Source organism: Gigantopelta aegis, chromosome 8 (assembly GCF_016097555.1).
Source record: "Gigantopelta aegis isolate Gae_Host chromosome 8, Gae_host_genome, whole genome shotgun sequence".
Classification (NCBI taxonomy): Eukaryota; Metazoa; Mollusca; class Gastropoda; order Neomphalida; family Peltospiridae; genus Gigantopelta; species Gigantopelta aegis.
In genome coordinates, this window is record NC_054706.1 from 53,782,797 (window position 1) to 53,803,276 (window position 20,480).

Consider the following 20,480-nt stretch of genomic DNA (forward strand, 5'->3'; position numbering starts at 1 on the left):
CTGGATAGAGGGTAGGCTTTGTTGTAACAGGGAAAGGTGAATAATAATTTTTAAAAAAGAATGAAGAAAGAAAAAAAAAAGGGCACTTTTTCAAATTATCCTTTTTTTAATATAACCTTAATTACACACTACAAGACACAGGCATACACAGACAGACATTCATCCACTAAATTTCAAAATGCATTGATTAACCTCTTTGTTTTGTAGGGTTGGTTTGAGAACACTGAGATGTATTATGGATTCTATAGTGACTACAACATCAACTTTGTTGGAGGGACGGAGTATCAGATGAGATTTGCCTACCTGTTTACCTGTGGAGCATATTACCTGTTCTCTCTCTTTATCCTGGCTTTTAGGTAGGCACAGAGCGGGAAATACAGGCAGATTTACCCTTAGAATAATAGTTTCTTAAATAATCCATTTGGGACATACATCACTGTGTGTGATTTTTGACATCACGATGCAATATCCAGAATATGTTGAAGATACAATTAAAGATATCTGATTGGTTGCTCCATGGTGATGTCATAGACATTAAAGTTAAAGTTTTGTTTTTTTAACGACACCACTAGAGCTCATTGATTAATTAATCATTGGCTATTGGATGTCAAACATTTGATAATTTTGACATTAGAGAGGAAACCCACTACATTTTTTCATTAGTAGCAAGGGATCTTTTACATACACCATCTCATAGACAGGATAGCACATACCACAGCCTTTGATGTACTAGTTGTGGTGCACTGGCTGGAACGAGAAATAGCCCAATGAGGCCACCAATGGGGATGGACTCTAGACCGACTGCACATCAAGTGAGCGCTTTACCACTGGGCTATGGCATTTTCATTAAATTCAAACCATCCACAGAAATTAACATTACTGAAACCATTTGCATCCTATGAAGTATATTAGTTTAATGCTCAAGCACAAGTGACCCAATTGTTTCAAGGTTTAAGTAATATACTTCAACTTGCATCATGTTTTTGTTTCGTTTTTTCAGTTTGCAAAATGTCAGCCTGTGTTTGATACCTAATAGCTGATAATGTTTTTTGTGCTTGGGTATCATTAAACATTCATTCATTCATTCATTCATTCATTCATTCATTCATTCATTCATTCATTCATTCATTCATTCATCCATCCATTCATTCATTCATTCACTCATTCATTCCACTAGCCGATATGTTTTCCTGCTGGGGTGTAATTAAATCATTCATTCATTCCAATAGATTTTCATAATGGGGTGTCATTATTCATCCATCCATCTATCCATCCATCCATCCATCCATCCATCCATTCAGTCATCCATTCAATCATATTCATTCATCATGCGGTCGTACAGGAAGGTTCTCTGTAGTTGGAATTATGGGATTCATTCATTCATTCATTCATTCATTCATTCCTTGTGTACCTGTATTTCAGCATCCTGCGGTCGTACAGGAAGTACTACATAGAGGGCAGTAGTAATTTCAACCTGTACTATGTCAACAAAGTTTTCTGTGGCTGGGATTACGGGATTGAGAATCACGAGGCGGCACATCTCAAACACCTCAGTATTTATAATGAACTCAAGGTTAGTGAGAGTGTACACCTCAGTATTTATAATGAACTCAAGGTTAGTGAGAGCGAACACCTCAGTATTTATAATGAACTCAAGGTTAGTGAGAGCGTACACCTCAGTGTTTATAATGAACTCAAGGTCAGTGAGAGCGTACACCTCAGTGTTTATAATGAACTCAAGGTCAGTGAGAGCGAACACCTCAGTATTTATAATGAACTCAAGGTCAGTGAGAGCGTACACCTCAGTGTTTATAATGAACTCAAGGTCAGTGAGAGCGAACACCTCAGTGTTTATAATGAACTCAAGGTCAGTGAGAGCGAACACCTCAGTGTTTATAATGAACTCAAGGTTAGTGAGAGCGTACACCTTAGTGTTTATAATGAACTCAAGGTCAGTGAGAGCGTACACCTCAGTATTTATAATGAACTCAAGGTCAGTGAGAGCGTACACCTCAGTATTTATAATGAACTCAAGGTTAGTGAGAGTGTGTGTCATTTTGTCATAAATGTAGGTCAGGGGGCAGGACGTAGCCCAGTGGTAAAGCGCTCTCTTTATACGCGGTCGGTTTGGGATCGATCCTCGTCGGTGGGCCCATTGGGCTATTTCTCGTTCCAGCCAGTGCACTATGACTGGTATATCAAAGTCTGTAGTATGTGCTATCCTGTCTGTGGGATGGTGCATATAAAAGATCCCTTGCTACTAATTGAAAAAAATGTAGCGGTTTTCCTGTCTATGACTATCAAAATGACCATATGTCTGACACCCAATAGCCAATGATTAATAAATTAGTGTGCTCTAGTGGTGTCATTAAACAAAACAAACTTATAGCTTGCACTTGCCAAACAAAATATCACCAAATTAATGACATTTAAAGAAAGCTAATAGGTACACCTTATTCAGTTAAATCATTTGTCGTAAGGACGTAGTCAAATTGGGTGAAAAACAATGTTTGGTATGGTATTCGGAAGTAATCTAAATGAATTATGAACGTTTAAATGTGCAGACAAAAATTATGTAAACAATGAACCACGGAAAATGTTGGTAGACCTATTCACAACAAACAGTGTTGGCAGTTTTGACAGACTGGTTAATAACTTTGTTTGCCAACTTCAAGTTTAATTCACATTTGATGAATTAATGAAGAAGGAAAGAAATGTTTTATTTAACAACACACTCAACACATTCTATTTATGGTTATATGGCGTCTGACATATGGTTAAGGACCACACAGATATTGATAGAGAAAACCTGCTATCGCCACTTCATGGGCTACTCTTTTTCAATTAGCAGCAAGGGATCTTTTATATGTGCCATGTCACAGACAGGATAACACATACCACAGCCTTTGATATACCAGTCGTGGTGCACTGGCTGGAGCGAGAAATAGCTCAATGGGCCCACCGAAGGGGATCGATCCCAGACCGACCGTGCATCAAGCAAACACTTTACCACTGGGCTACGTCCCGACCCGATGTATTAATGAATGACAGCTTAATCTCTGTACGGATTTGAATGGTACAGCTGCAGGAAAATTAGAAAAAACACTATGTTATAATGTCAGATGTTCATCCTGTGAACAAGTAGTTCTCTTGTCACTTCATGTTACCCCTCCAGTATTTTTTTTTTTTTTTTTGACTGGTATCATTACAAAATAATATGCTTTAAACTATTTTTCAGGAATACCTATCTGGCCAGAGTAAATCATCTGAGAAAACTCTTTCCCAGAAGTGTACTGTATTTTGGATTCGAGTTGTCACCAATGTTCTGGTGCTTGGAATGATATGTGGTGCTGGATATCTTGTGTACTACATCTCGGTGACACAGTCTCTCAAAGTAAGTATTCAATATATCACAGGCACGGCTGAACACTCACTCACTAGACTATGGGTAGAATAATATGTGGTGCTGGATATCTTGTGTACTACATCTCAGTGACACAATCTCTCAAAGTAAGTATTCAATATATCACATGCACGGCTGAACACTCACTCACTAGACTAAGGGCAGAATGATATGTGGTGCTGGATATCTTGTGTACTATATCTCGGTGACACAGTCTCTCAAAGTAAGTATTCAATATATCACAGGCACGGCTGAACACTCACTCACTAGACTAAGGGCATAATGATATGTGGTGCTGGATATCTTGTGTACTATATCTCGGTGACACAGTCTCTCAAAGTAAGTATTCAATATATCACAGGCACGGCTGAACACTCACTCACTAGACTAAGGGCAGAATGATATGTGGTGCTGGATATCTTGTGTACTACATCTTAGTGACAGTCTCTCAAAGTAAGTATTCAATATATCACAGGCACGGCTGAACACTCGCACCCACTCACTAGACTAAGGGCAGAATGATATGTGGTGCTGGATATCTTGTGTACTACATCTCAGTGACACAGTCTCTCAAAGTAAGTATTCAGTATATCACAGGCACGGCTGAACACTCGCTCACTAGACTAAGGGCAGAATGATATGTAGTGCTGAATATCTTGTGTACTACATCTCGGTGACAGTCTCTCAAAGTAAGTATTCAATATATCACAGGCACGGCTGAACACTTGCACTCACTCACTCACTAGACTAAGGGCATAATGATATGTGGTGCTGGATATCTTGTGTACTACATCTCGGTGACACAGTCTCTCAAAGTAAGTATTCAATATATCACAGGCACGGCTGAACACTCGCACTTAATCACTAGACTAAGGGCATAATGATATGTGGTGCTGGATATCTTGTGTACTACATCTCGGTGACACAGTCTCTCAAAGTAAGTATTCAATATATCACAGGCACGGCTGAACACTCGCTCACTAGACTAAGGGCATAATGATATGTGGTGCTGAATATCTTGTGTATTACATCTCGGTGACAGTCTCTCAAAGTAAGTATTCAATATATCACAGGCACGGCTGAACACTCGCACTCACTCACTAGACTAAGAGCATAATGATATGTGGTGCTGGATATCTTGTGTACTACATCTCGGTGACACAGTCTCTCAAAGTAAGTATTCAATATATCACAGGCATGGCTGAACACTCACTCACTAGACTAAGGGCAGAATGATATGTGGTGCTGGATATCTTGTGTACTACATCTTGGTGACACAGTCTCTCAAAGTAAGTATTCAATATATCACAGGCACAGCTGAACACTCGCACTCACTCACTAGACTAAGGGTAGAATGATATGTGGTGCTGGATATCTTGTGTACTACATCTCGGTGACACAGTCTCTCAAAGTAAGTATTCAATATATCACAGGCACGGCTGAACACTCGCACTCACTCACTAGACTAAGGGCAGAATGATATGTGGTGCTGGATATCTTGTGTACTACATCTCGGTGACACAGTCTCTCAAAGTAAGTATTCAATATATCACAGGCACGGCTGAACACTCGCACTCACTCACTAGACTAAGGGCAGAATGATATGTGGTGCTGGATATCTTGTGTACTACATCTCGGTGACACAGTCTCTCAAATAAAGTATTCAATATATCACAGACATGGCTGAACACTCGCTCACTAGACTAAGGGCAGAATGATATGTGGTGCTGGATATCTTGTGTACTACATCTCGGTGACAGTCTCTCAAAGTAAGTATTCAATATATCACAGACACGGCTGAACACTCGCACTCACTCACTAGACTAAGGGCAGAATGATATGTGGTGCTGGATATCTTGTGTACTACATCTTGGTGACACAGTCTCTCAAAGTAAGTATTCAATATATCACAGGCACGGCTGAACACTCGCACTCACTCACTAGACTAAGGGCAGAATGATATGTGGTGCTGGATATCTTGTGTACTACATCTTGGTGACACAGTCTCTCAAAGTAAGTATTCAATATATCACAGACACGGCTGAACACTCGCACTCACTCACTAGACTAAGGGCAGAATGATATGTGGTGCTGGATATCTTGTGTACTACATCTTGGTGACACAGTCTCTCAAAGTAAGTATTCAATATATCACAGGCACAGCTGAACACTCGCACTCACTCACTAGACTAAGGGTAGAATGATATGTGGTGCTGGATATCTTGTGTACTACATCTCGGTGACACAGTCTCTCAAAGTAAGTATTCAATATATCACAGGCACGGCTGAACACTCGCACTCACTCACTAGACTAAGGGCAGAATGATATGTGGTGCTGGATATCTTGTGTACTACATCTCGGTGACACAGTCTCTCAAAGTAAGTATTCAATATATCACAGGCACGGCTGAACACTCGCACTCACTCACTAGACTAAGGGCAGAATGATATGTGGTGCTGGATATCTTGTGTACTACATCTCGGTGACACAGTCTCTCAAATAAAGTATTCAATATATCACAGACATGGCTGAACACTCGCTCACTAGACTAAGGGCAGAATGATATGTGGTGCTGGATATCTTGTGTACTACATCTCGGTGACAGTCTCTCAAAGTAAGTATTCAATATATCACAGACACGGCTGAACACTCGCACTCACTCACTAGACTAAGGGCAGAATGATATGTGGTGCTGGATATCTTGTGTACTACATCTTGGTGACACAGTCTCTCAAAGTAAGTATTCAATATATCACAGGCACAGCTGAACACTCGCACTCACTCACTAGACTAAGGGTAGAATGATATGTGGTGCTGGATATCTTGTGTACTACATCTCGGTGACACAGTCTCTCAAATAAAGTATTCAATATATCACAGACATGGCTGAACACTCGCTCACTAGACTAAGGGCAGAATGATATGTGGTGCTGGATATCTTGTGTACTACATCTCGGTGACAGTCTCTCAAAGTAAGTATTCAATATATCACAGACACGGCTGAACACTCGCACTCACTCACTAGACTAAGGGCAGAATGATATGTGGTGCTGGATATCTTGTGTACTACATCTTGGTGACACAGTCTCTCAAAGTAAGTATTCAATATATCACAGGCACGGCTGAACACTCGCACTCACTCACTAGACTAAGGGCAGAATGATATGTGGTGCTGGATATCTTGTGTACTACATCTTGGTGACACAGTCTCTCAAAGTAAGTATTCAATATATCACAGACACGGCTGAACACTCGCACTCACTCACTAGACTAAGGGCAGAATGATATGTGGTGCTGGATATCTTGTGTACTACATCTTGGTGACACAGTCTCTCAAAGTAAGTATTCAATATATCACAGGCACGGCTGAACACTCACTCACTAGACTAAGGGCAGAATGATATGTGGTGCTGGATATCTTGTGTACTACATCTCGGTGACACAGTCTCTCAAAGTAAGTATTCAATATATCACAGGCACGGCTGAACACTCACTCACTAGACTAGTTTGCATGCCCAGGGGCGGGACATAGCTCAGTGGTAATGTGCTTGCCTGATGCGCAGTCAGTCAAGGATCGATCTATGCCGGTAAGTCCAATAGGCTATTTCTTGTTCCAGCCAGTGTTCTACGACTGGTATATTAAAAGCTGTGGGATGGTGCATATAAAAGATCCTTTGCTATTAATGAAAAAAATATAGAGGGTTTCCTTTCTAAGACTATATGTCAATATTGTTAAAATGTTGATATTTTGATGATTATTAATCATCATGTTGATGATTAATAAATCAATGTACTCTATTGGTGTCGTTAAAAAACCCCAAAACCTTTATCTTTTAACTTTCACTAGATTAGTTTGCATGCCCAGTGTTAAATGAATGATATAGGATAAAATAGGATAAACACTAGGGTCTTCTCGAGTACTCGGGTACGGGCCGAGTCTAGCAAGACTCCAGTCCATTCACAGAACTCGAGTACCTGTGCAAGGAATAGGATAGGATAACATATTAGTGTGCCTATATGTGCAATTAAGGTTCAAGCACCATGCAAGGAAGAGCATTGTCATTTAATTATACTTTTTACATCATTTTGCCATTTGCTTGCACCCGGTTACATTACAGGGCTATGAAAATGTCAGCAATGCAATACAATGGTATGATTTGGCATCCATGTCCAGCCCTGGAATTAAGATGTATACTGCTGTTTTACTTTATTCCTTAGTCTCATTATCATATAGTGTAAGTGTCGGGTACTCGGGTCTGGGTCGAGTTTGACCCTCGAGTACTCGAGTCCAATATTTTGGACTCGTGAAAGCCCTAATAAATGCCAATCTCCCGTCTCAAAATGCTCAAAAGATTCCTCAATATTAACTAATGTATTAATTTGACAGTTTAACACTTAAGGAAATGTTTTATTTAACGACGCACTCAGCACATTTTATTTACAATTATATGGTGTAGAAATTTAACACTAAAGATGCATAAACACATGATTAACATAAATCATATTATATTGAATAGCCATATACTTGAAATCCCTTAAAACTGGACCATCAGTAAACCATAATTCTGTCAAAACTGAAACATTTTTCATAATCCCAACATAGGTGTTTGCCTCAGTTAAAAACCCTGTAAATCGGAAACCCCTAAATACTGAATATTTTATATGGTGCCAGATGGGTTTCACTGTAGTATTACACAATGATATTTATTAACATTTTCTTTCAGAGTGAAATTCCAGTTTTGAGTCTGTTGGCGATGCCTCTGTGCATCATAGGAATAAACCTCTTTCTTCCGTTTGTCTTCAGTCTGCTTGAATGGTTTGAGAGATACGACAAACCAAAGAATGAATTGTACATGCACATGTTTCGGTATGTTATATGCTATAAAATACACTGTCAGTGTCCAGGTAGTGTTAACTTCAGTCAGTCATGAGTTCATTCATGAGTTCATTCATGTGTTCATTTGTCCGTTCGTTCATTCATTCGTTTCATTCATGTGTTCATTTGTATGTTCGTTTGTTCGTTCATTTGTTCGTTCATTCGTTCATTCTTTGAAATAAACCACTTATATATTCACATTAAAATATAGCTTTTCTTATTAAATTTAAATTTTCATTTTTTATTAGTTACATAAATTTGAAATCAAATTAATTAGCTTTCAAGATTACAGTTCTACATTCAAAATAACTGAATTTTAAAATATCTTGTTGTGTAATTAACATTAAAAGTAAAAGATTCATTGTAGGAGTTTTTTTGAAATGTATAGGAACATTGTTTATAACTGTTAATTATATATTCTGCATTGAATTTTCCACCACTTGCCATGCTAAGACATACTTAGATCACTTGTGATATATTCTCTTCACCTAATTTCATTTATATTTGTAGGACCATGTTGCTCCGAGCAGTTGGTTTGGCAGTCCTTGTAAACTTCTGGTTTAATAAAATTGAAAAAGACAAGGTATATTGAACAATTATATATAGTATAAATTTGACACATGTATATATTTTAAAAGGTATGCAGATTATATGCCGACATATATTTTGTCAACAGACATTTTACTAAACAAAGATTTTGCCGACATGGTGTTGTAACTATAATTCAGCAAAAGGTTGATTTTGTCGACATGGTGTTGTAACTATAATTCAGTGAAAGGTTGATTTTGCCGACATGGTGTTGTAACTATAATTCAGTGAAAGGTTGATTTTGCCGACATGGTGTTGTAACTATAATTCAGTGAAAGGTTGATTTTGCCGACATGGTGTTGTAACTATAATTCAGTGAAAGGTTGATTTTGCCGACATGGTGTTGTAACTATAATTCAGCGAAAGGTTGATTCTGCCGACATGGTGTTGTAACTATAATTCAGCAAAAGGTTGATTCTGTCGACATGGTGTTGTAACTATAATTCAGCAAAAGGTTGATTTTGCCGACATGGTGTTGTAACTATAATTCAGTGAAAGGTTGATTTTGCCGACATGGTGTTGTAACTATAATTCAGTGAAAGGTTGATTTTGCCGACATGGTGTTGTAACTATAATTCAGTGAAAGGTTGATTTTGCCGACATGGTGTTGTAACTGTAATTCAGCGAAAGGTTGATTTTGCCGACATGGTGTTGTAACTGTAATTCAGCGAAAGGTTGATTTTGCCGACTTGGTGTTGTAACTGTAATTCAGTGAAAGGTTGATTCTGCCGACTTGGTGTTGTAACTGTAATTCAGTGAAAGGTTGATTCTGCCGACATGGTGTTGTAACTATAATTCAGTGAAAGGTTGATTTTGCCGACATGGTGTTGTAACTATAATTCAGTGAAAGGTTGATTTTGCCGACATGGTGTTGTAACTGTAATTCAGCGAAAGGTTCATTCTGCCGACATGGTGTTGTAACTGTAATTCAGCGAAAGGTTGATTCTGCCGACATGGTGTTGTACCTGTAATTCAGCGAAAGGTTGATTGTGCCCACATGGTGTTGTAACTGTAATTCAGCGAAAGGTTGATTTTGCCGACATGGTGTTGTAACTGTAATTCAGTGAAAGGTTGATTCTGCCGACATGGTGTTGTAACTGTAATTCAGCGAAAGGTTGATTTTTCCGACATGGTGTTGTAACTATAATTCAGCGAAAGGTTGATTTTGAACTTTTTATGTCTTATTTTTCTTCTTTATACTTATTTTCATGCTTATATAAGAATTGTTTGTTATTTGTTGTGAATTTATCAATGTATAACAGTCACAAATTGTATAAAATTGCTTAGCGTAGCAAAGTGATTTTATACTTAATTTGTGACTATTATACATTGATAAATTCACAACAAAATGACGAACAATTCTTATAATTACAAACAGCACAACTTATTTAGTTAAAACTAGACATAATTCATAAATCAGTTTCTAACATGTATATGCTTTATGTAATGACGTCCCATTTGACGTAATGACATCATTTTTTAAGGAGTTTAGTTTAAAATCCTTTACTATGCTACACAATTTATGTAGTTTATTACAAACATACTACAGTGAAACCTCTCAAAACCGGACCCTCTGTAAACCGGAATTCCCTCCCAAAACCAGACAATTTTCAAGATCCTTTTTTAAAAATAGATACAGAACTTAACCTCTCTAAACAGGATACCTCTTAATATCGGAAATTTTACTTGGTCCCTAGGGTGTCCGGTTTAGAGGGGTTTCACTGTATTAGGAGCGTGTGCAGAGGGTGGGTTTTGACAGTGGAACCCTTCCCTTCATCAAGCAAATGTTTATCTTTTTTCAAGACTCTTTCTGGGGAAGCATGTCTTAACCCCTCATAAACTTTGATAGCCACAGTTCAGCCCCACCCTCTTCTAAAATGTATACACAAGTGTCTTAACCCCTCATAAACTTTGATAGCCACAGTTCAGCCCCCACCCTCTTCTAAAATGTATACACAAGTGTCTTAACCCCTCATAAACTTTGATAGCCACAGTTCAGCCCCCACCCTCTTCTAGAATGTATACACAAGTGTCTTAACCCCTCATAAACTTTGATAGCCACAGTTCAGCCCTCACCCTCTTCTAAAATGTATACACAAGTGTCTTAACCCCTCATAAACTTTGATAGCCACAGTTCAGCCCCCCACCCTCTTCTAAAATGTATACACAAGTGTCTTAACCCCTCATAAACTTTGATAGCCACAGTTCAGCCCCCACCCTCTTCTAAAATGTATACACAAGTGTCTTAACCCCTCATAAACTTTGATAGCCACAGTTCAGCCCCCACCCTCTTCTAAAATATATACACAAGTGTCTTAACCCCTCATAAACTTTGATAGCCACAGTTCAGCCCACACTCTCTTCTAAAATGTATACACAAGTGTCTTAACCCCTCATAAACTTTGATAGCCACAGTTCAGCCCCCACCCTCTTCTAAAATGTATACACAAGTGTCTTAACCCCTCATAAACTTTGATAGCCACAGTTCAGCCCCCACCCTCTTCTAAAATGTATACACAAGTGTCTGAACACACCATAAACTTTGATAGCCACAGTTCAGCCCCCACCCTCTTCTAAAATGTATACACAAGTGTCTGAACCAACCATATTTAGTTAAAATATACAAATTGGCTTCTAGCGTCACTTCCATGACCTGTTTTACTTAATGACATCCCAGCTGGTGTAATGACGTCATTTTCTGAGGTTTATTAAAGGATAACGTTAAGTTTTTCTTCAATGTCGTCTAATCAGAATAAAGTAAATCATATAAATGCGGAAAGTTTGTAATTATATTAATTAAGATGCAAGCATGCTGTCCTGGAGAAAACATACCTCAACTATCCAGGCTGTCTGTCCAGGATAATGGTTAGTGGTTAGTTGTTAATTGTTAGTGAGAGAGATGTCAGTGTAGTGGTCTTACACCTACCCATTGAGTCATTAAAACTCTTTCTGGATGGAAGTCGGTACCAGGCTGTGAACCCAGTACCTACCAGCCTTATGTCCAATGGCTTACCCATGTCACCATCTAGGCCGGTTTCTTTATATGGTTAGTGTTAAAAAATCTTCTCCAGAAGGGACAGTAGAAATGTTACGGTATGTGTAATGAATGTGATGCTTTTGTGTATGTACCATAATTGTGCCAACTTGGGGGGGGGGGGGGGGGGAAGGTTTAGTTCTGTATGTACACTATGTAGCACATACTATACTTGCTTTTAACTCGTTACAACATATACAACCAATAAATTTACAACTGCTTTTATATAGTCAAAATTTTATGAAACAAACACATCATTTTGATTACAATAGTTTAATGGTTAAAGGCTAAAAAGGGCTTTACGTACACATTCAGAGCAAGCTGTTGTAGTGCACGCCTATACTGGGCACAGGGACCGGCCTTGACCGGATCTCTCTGTCCAGGACAGGTTTAATGGTTTGAAGACACATGTACTTCTTTGTTTCTTTTCGACTTTTTTTCAAAATCCTGTTGTACATAATACCCACTTTTCCTCAATTTGATTGTTATTAAAATACATTTGTATACAAATTTTATATGTATACATTATTATTATATTATAATTAAGTAATTGTCGGTTTTATATTGTATGTATATAGGAGAGGACCTAGTAAGTTGGCAAACTTGTGCCCAATTCTTTTGTTGCTGATACAATAAAATATGTTTTCAATGTATTTTGTTTTTTTGTCATGAATCAAGCATGTGTGTAGGAAATTGTGAAGGAATGTCTCAACTGTGGCATGGAAAGTTTTGTTTTGGGGGAGTTGGGTCATATTAACCCAGAAAATGCATTAAAAAAATAATACATTTCCTTGTTTTGACTGAATATGATTCCTATCTTAACTATATTAATAACAAGTTAAACTATATGTCTTTATATCATTCCTATCTTAACTATATTAATAACAAGTTAAACTATATGTCTTTATATCATTCCTATCTTAACTATATTAATAACAAGTTAAACTATATGTCTTTATATCATTCCTATCTTAACTATATTAATAACAAGTTAAACTATATGTCTTTATATCATTCCTATCTTAACTATATTAATAACAAGTTAAACTATATGTCTTTATATCATTCCTATCTTAACTATATTAATAACAAGTTAAACTATATGTCTTTATATCATTCCTATCTTAACTATATTAATAACAAGTTAAACTATATGTCTTTATATCATTCCTATCTTAACTATATTAATAACAAGTTAAACTATATGTCTTTATATCATTCCTATCTTAACTATATTAATAACAGTTAAACTATATGTCTTTATATCATTCCTATCTTAACTATATTAATAACAAGTTAAACTATATGTCTTTATATCATTCCTATCTTAACTATATTAATAACAAGTTAAACTATATGTCTTTATATCATTCCTATCTTAACTATATTAATAACAAGTTAAACTATATGTCTTTATATCATTCCTATCTTAACTATATTAATTAAACTATATGTCTTATATCATTCCTATCTTAACTATAATAACAAGTTAAACTATATGTCTTTATATCATCCATTAACTATATTAATAACAAGTTATCTTAACTATCATTAATAACTATATTAATAACAAGTTAAACTATATGTCTTTATATCATTCCTATCTTAACTATATTAATAACAAGTTAAACTATATGTCTTTATATCATTCCTATCTTAACTATATTATAACAAGTTAAAAATATATGTCTTTATATCATTATAACAAGTTAATAAAGTTAACTATATGTCTTTATATCATTCCTATCTTAACTATATTAATAACAAGTTAAACTATATGTCTTTATATCATTCCTATCTTAACTATATTAATAACAAGTTAAAAATATATGTCTTTATATCATTCCTATCTTAACTATATTAATAACAAGTTAAACTATATGTCTTTATATCATTCCTATCTTAACTATATTAATAACAAGTTAAACTATATGTCTTTATATCATTCCTATCTTAACTATATTAATAACAAGTTAAACTATATGTCTTTATATCATTCCTATCTTAACTATATTAATAACAAGTTAACTACTATATGTCTTTATATCATTCCTATCTTAACTATATTAATAACAAGTTAAACTATATGTCTTTATATCATTCCTATCTTAACTATATTAATAACAAGTTAAACTATATGTCTTTATATTATTTTCAGTGTTGGGAGACATTTATGGGTGAAGAGATTTATCGATTGGTGATCGTGGATTTTATATTTACTCTTGTGGTGACATTTACGTTTGAATTTCTTCGAAGGTGAGCATGATGATAAAAATTAGTAAATGTTTACTGTATCTTTGCCTATAAGTCATGTTTTTTTCATCAGAATAGTATTTTATAACTTGGGTTATAGGGGTCGACTTATAGGGTATAAAAAATTAAACAAAATAATACACAGTTTAAACTAAAATATTACACAAAATAATACACTGTTTAAACTAAAATATTACACAAAATAATAAACTGTTTAAACTAAAATATTACACAAAATAATACACTGTTTAAACTAAAATATTACACAAAATAATACACTGTTTAAACTAAAATATTACACAAAATAATACACTGTTTAAACTAAAATATTACACAAAATAATACACTGTTTAAACTAAAATATTTTGTCTTAAAGCAAAGTTTGGGGCAGGACGTAGCCCAGTGGTAAAGTGCTCGCTTGATGCACAGTCAGTTTGGGATCGATCCCTGTTGGTAGGCCCATTGGGCTATTTCTCTTTCCAGCCAGTGCACTATGACTGGTATACCAAAGGCCGTGGTATGTGCTATCCTGTCTGTAGGTTGTTGCATATAAAAGATCCCTTGCTACTAATGGAAAAATGTAGCGGGTTTCCCCTCTAAGACTATATGTCAAGATTATCAAATGTTTGACATCCGATAGCTGATGATTCATAAATCAGTGTGCTCTAGTGGTGTCATTAAACAAAAACAAATAAACCAAAGTTTGTAAATGGTTGAAATTTGTGACTTGTGGTGACATACCATAATTGTGTAAATTATCTCAATAAATGACCAATAAACTATTTCTTCCTTTAACCATTAATCATATACATTGTGCAATACACACACAGGAACGTTTTTCTGTGACTATATTTTAAAAAAAGACCCACAAAACCCTCTAGCTGCTGATGCAACACCCACTACCCATTGTTTGTTGCTCATTGTGGAGATAAAAGCCATCACACTAACCTCTCATTAAAGTGACAGACTCTTGTTTTTAAACACTACGGCATTTTGTTCACTATTAGAGCCATTTTTGTTAATTGAAATAGGACATTACTTACATCTTATTGTTTAGAATACTAGTATTCATTTTTGTACATCTGAATGTTTATGGTTATAAATGTGTTTGTAATGCCACGAAATGCATTTTTGTCATGCTAAAAATACACTTACATGTACATTGTACCTCTAAGAAGTAACGGTTATGGAAATAGCTCAAGTCCATTTCCAGAAGACATTTCCCCCATTTCATTGTCACAGACTATTGTTAACATTATCCAGATGTGTTACAGGTTTGTAGATTAGCCATACTTAGTGTCCATTTCATTGTCACAGACTATTGTTAACATTATCCAGATGTGTTACAGGTTTGTAGATTAGCCATACTTAGTGTCAATTTCATTGTCACAGACTATTGTTAACATTATCCAGATGTGTTACAGGTTTGTAGATTAGCCATACTTAGTGTCCATTTCATTGTCACAGACTATTGTTAACATTATCCAGATGTGTTACAGGTTTGTAGATTAGCCATACTTAGTGTCCATTCCATTGTCAGACTATTGTTAACATTATCCAGATGTGTTACAGGTTTGTAGATTAGCCATACTTAGTGTCCATTTCATTGTCACAGACTATTGTTAACATTATCCAGATGTGTTACAGGTTTGTAGATTAGCCATACTTAGTGTCCATTTCATTGTCACAGACTATTGTTAACATTATCCAGATGTGTTACAGGTTTGTAGATTAGCCATACTTAGTGTCCATTTCATTGTCACAGACTATTGTTAACATTATCCAGATGTGTTACAGGTTTGTAGATTAGCCATACTTAGTGTCCATTTCATTGTCACAGACTATTGTTAACATTATCCAGATGTGTTACAGGTTTGTAGATTAGCCATACTTAGTGTCCATTTCATTGTCACAGACTATTGTTAACATTATCCAGATGTGTTACAGGTTTGTAGATTAGCCATACTTAGTGTCCATTTCATTGTCACAGACTATTGTTAACATTATCCAGATGTGTTACAGGTTTGTAGATTAGCCATACTTAGTGTCCATTTCATTGTCACAGACTATTGTTAACATTATCCAGATGTGTTACAGGTTTGTAGATTAGCCATACTTAGTGTCCATTTCATTGTCACAGACTATTGTTAACATTATCCAGATGTGTTACAGGTTTGTAGATTAGCCATACTTAGTGTCAATTTCATTGTCACAGACTATTGTTAACATTATCCAGATGTGTTACAGGTTTGTAGATTAGCCATACTTAGTGTCCATTTCATTGTCACAGACTATTGTTAACATTATCCAGATGTGTTACAGGTTTGTAGATTAGCCATACTTAGTGTCCATTCCATTGTCAGACTATTGTTAACATTATCCAGATGTGTTACAGGTTTGTAGATTAGCCATACTTGGTGTCCATTTCATTGTCACAGACTATTGTTAACATTATCCAGATGTGTTACAGGTTTGTAGATTAGCCATACTTAGTGTCCATTTCATTGTCACAGACTATTATTAACATTATCCAGATGTGTTACAGGTTTGTAGATTAGCCATACTTAGTGTCCATTTCATTGTCACAGACTATTGTTAACATTATCCAGATGTGTTACAGGTTTGTAGATTAGCCATACTTAGTGTCCATTCCATTGTCACAGACTATTGTTAACATTATCCAGATGTGTTACAGGTTTGTAGATTAGCCATACTTAGTGTCCATTCCATTGTCACAGACTATTGTTAACATATCCAGATGTGTTACAGGTTTGTAGATTAGCCATACTTGGTGTCCATTTCATTGTCACAGACTATTGTTAACATTATCCAGATGTGTTACAGGTTTGTAGATTAGCCATACTTGGTGTCCATTTCATTGTCACAGACTATTGTTAACATTATCCAGATGTGTTACAGGTTTGTAGATTAGCCATACTTGGTGTCCATTTCATTGTCACAGACTATTGTTAACATTATCCAGATGTGTTACAGGTTTGTAGATTAGCCATACTTGGTGTCCATTTCATTGTCACAGACTATTGTTAACATTATCCAGATGTGTTACAGGTTTGTAGATTAGCCATACTTGGTGTCCATTTCATTGTCACAGACTATTGTTAACATTATCCAGATGTGTTACAGGTTTGTAGATTAGCCATACTTAGTGTCCATTCCATTGTCACAGACTATTGTTAACATATCCAAATGTGTTACAGGTTTGTAGATTAGCCATACTTGGTGTCCATTTCATTGTCACAGACTATTGTTAACATTATCCAGATGTGTTACAGGTTTGTAGATTAGCCATACTTGGTGTCCATTTCCACGGGTTCAAACTAGTGTCTGTGACTTTAATAAAAATTAATAAAAGCTGAGTGTGAAATTGTTCATGTTATAAATTGCATATATTTACTCTATACATGCTGGGGTTTTTTCCTACAGTATATTTGCTCAATACTGTTGCAATACAATATGAATGATAACAGTTAATTTACTATTGAGTATTTTTTGTTTTCAGAGTGATGTCTCGGTACTGTTGCACTAAAATAAAACCACCAGTTTTTGCCATTGGACGGAACACTCTGGATCTGATATACTCGCAAGCCCTGTGCTGGTAAGTATATTATATATTTCCTACAGTAAACAGTAAATACTGAATAGTACCGAGTCTTAAACATGTAATATTAAAAATTCTTCTCTGAAGTTTATGGGCCAAATATATGAAGCGTGTTTTTCTTTACACTGGGTTTTAAGCACGTACATGTACATGTATGTAGGTAAAACATGTTAGACAAAAACAGGCTCTGTACATTCGGCCGGGGGCATGACGTAGCCCAGTAGTAAAGCATTTGCTTGATATTGGTGTCATTAAACAAAACAAACTTATTCTTTTTTGTAAATTCATCCCCATATTTTTTATGTATTTATTCAATTTCATTTAAAACAGAACGATAATGAAAAAAACAACTGCATTTCTCTATACTTTAGTTTAGTAACGATTTAATTTTAAGATAGCTATTATCACCAACAACCTTCAAATATATAATATTAAAAATACCTTCTCTGATGTTTATATTATTGTGGCGGGTTTTTTTTACTTTAAATTTTTTTGTTTCTTTTGTTTCAGGCTTGGAACATTTTACAGCCCCTTACTTTCCTGCATAATGATTGTGAAGCTCATTATCATATTTTATGTTAAGCGGGTAAATTTATTCTAGTTCATCTCAAGCATAACACTTCCATTTTTTTAAGGATTGTCAGTTTTTTTCTTTTACGTTCATCAGGGTATGAACAAATAAAATTAGCATCAAACTGTGAATTGGCAAAGCTGTTCACGCGTAAGTTTGTGGGTGATTTTTAAAAAAAAAATTGTTCATACCCAGATGAACGTAAAAGAAATAACAGTTTTAACAGACATTCCTTATAATTAAATTTTAAACATACTTACTACTAATAACACCAAAAGTCCATATTTTATTTTGAATTACATGTTTTGGTTCATTGACAAATTAACAAACTTGCATTGTTACGGCTGGACCAATGGGATTGACATTAAATTGTAATGAATCTTAACAGAAATTTTATTATTTAAGCATGAAAGTAATAAAAAGGTTTAGTAACTCTTATAGTGTCACATAAACTGTTCTTAACTGTCATTCAGTTTTGTTGTAAAACATGAGTTTTTATAATGTATGATCACATCATTGGTCAAGTTTCTTTAAATTTTACGTTCACAGCAGTAGCCTATTGAACAATTTGTCCATTCTTGCATTATGTTTCCAATATTTGGTTATTTTCTGAGTTTGAGACATTTGATGGTAGTGAATAGCCTAAAACAGAATTTATATACATGGTTACTGTATTACTGGGACAGGTTTATAGATGTGGTTTTCTTTATCTTTCGGGCGGGACCTAGCTCACTGGTAAAGCGTTCTCTTGATGCACAGTCAGTTTGGGATTGATCCCCATTGATGGGCCCATTGAGCTATTTCTCGTTCCAGCCAGTGCACCAGGACTGTTATATCAAAAGCCATGGTATGTGCTATCCTGTCTGTGGGATGGTGCATATAAAAGATCCCTTGCTACTAATTGAAAAATGTAGCAGGTTTCCTCTCTAAGACTATGTAAAAATTACCAAAACATCCAATAGCCAGTGATTAATAAATCAATATGCTCTAGTTGTATCGTTAACCTATTTGTATCACTGTGACACGTGATGTGTTTTTGTTGGTATTTCAGATCAGTGTTCTGCAGAACTGCAAGCCGTCAATGCGGCCATGGCGTGCGGCACGGTCTCACACCATATTTCTCGGTTTCCTCATGGTCTTCTTTCTCTTGACCGCTGCTGCAGTCACATGCGGAATCATTTTGTAAGACTTTCTTTAAACAATGTTTAATCATTTTGTAAGACTTTATTTAAACAATGTTTAATCATTCGTAAGACTTTGTTAAACAATATATTGTAAGACTGTTTAAACAATATTTAATCATTTTGTAAGACTTTGTTTAAACAATATTTAATCATTTTGTAAGACTTTGTTTAAACAATATTTAATCATTTTGTAAGACTTTGTTTAAACAATATTTAAAGTTACATTCTCTGGTTCCCATATTATAACATCATGTACAAATATATGAAATACAAGCTCAAATGCACTTTTAAAAAACTTATGTGTGTTCGCTATGAACGGAGATCGTCAAAAGTATATGCTCGATTCGTCGCCTGTGCCGCCATAGCTCGGCAAAGTACAAACGACAGCCTGTTGTCAGTTTCAGTTAACACGTGCGTTTGCCGATTTCAAATTGTAGGGTTCGTCTTAAAAAATTAAAAGAGAAATCTTACGCTGTACGAAGAACTTTCGGTTGAGGATACGGTACTAGAGTTTTTCGTTAAAACCGGTTTGATCTTGACAACGTATTATCGACAATCGTATTTCAGAATTAATATTTTATAAAGTGTTAGTAGAACTTTCAAAGTTTAGTTTGTTTACTAGTAACACATTAATCATGTATATATTTTTTAATAAAATATACTAAAGTAAACAATGAACGTTTTCATTTCTTAATTTTACGTGTTAAAATCGACAAATTCAAATAAATATTCTTTCGTTTGGAAAGGGTAAAGTTAGGGGGGTGGTGTTTAACGACATCAAAGTTAGAGCATATTGATTTAATAATCATTCGACGCCATACAACTGTAAATAAAATGTGTTGAGTGCGTCGTTAAATAAAACATATCCTATCCTTCCTTCCATCTGCTGTTGGATGTCTAACATTTGGTAATTTTGACATATAATCTTAGAGAGGAATCGGGTGCATGTGC

At 35.5% G+C, this 20,480-nt stretch overlaps 1 protein-coding gene across 2 annotated transcripts in view; it reads left to right on the plus strand.

Annotated features, from left to right (window-relative positions):
• The window catches only part of LOC121380169 (transmembrane channel-like protein 7), a 44,994-nt gene that overhangs the window by 16,783 nt on the left and 7,731 nt on the right, over positions 1–20,480 (plus strand). For both annotated transcript variants that reach the window (XM_041508967.1, XM_041508968.1), the window contains exons 7-15: positions 208–356; positions 1,423–1,573; positions 3,239–3,394; positions 8,129–8,271; positions 8,791–8,863; positions 14,061–14,158; positions 17,676–17,771; positions 18,285–18,360; positions 19,397–19,527. In XM_041508967.1, the coding sequence (XP_041364901.1) occupies positions 208–356; positions 1,423–1,573; positions 3,239–3,394; positions 8,129–8,271; positions 8,791–8,863; positions 14,061–14,158; positions 17,676–17,771; positions 18,285–18,360; positions 19,397–19,527 (1,073 nt within the window). The remainder of the gene's footprint in view (positions 1–207; positions 357–1,422; positions 1,574–3,238; positions 3,395–8,128; positions 8,272–8,790; positions 8,864–14,060; positions 14,159–17,675; positions 17,772–18,284; positions 18,361–19,396; positions 19,528–20,480) is intronic.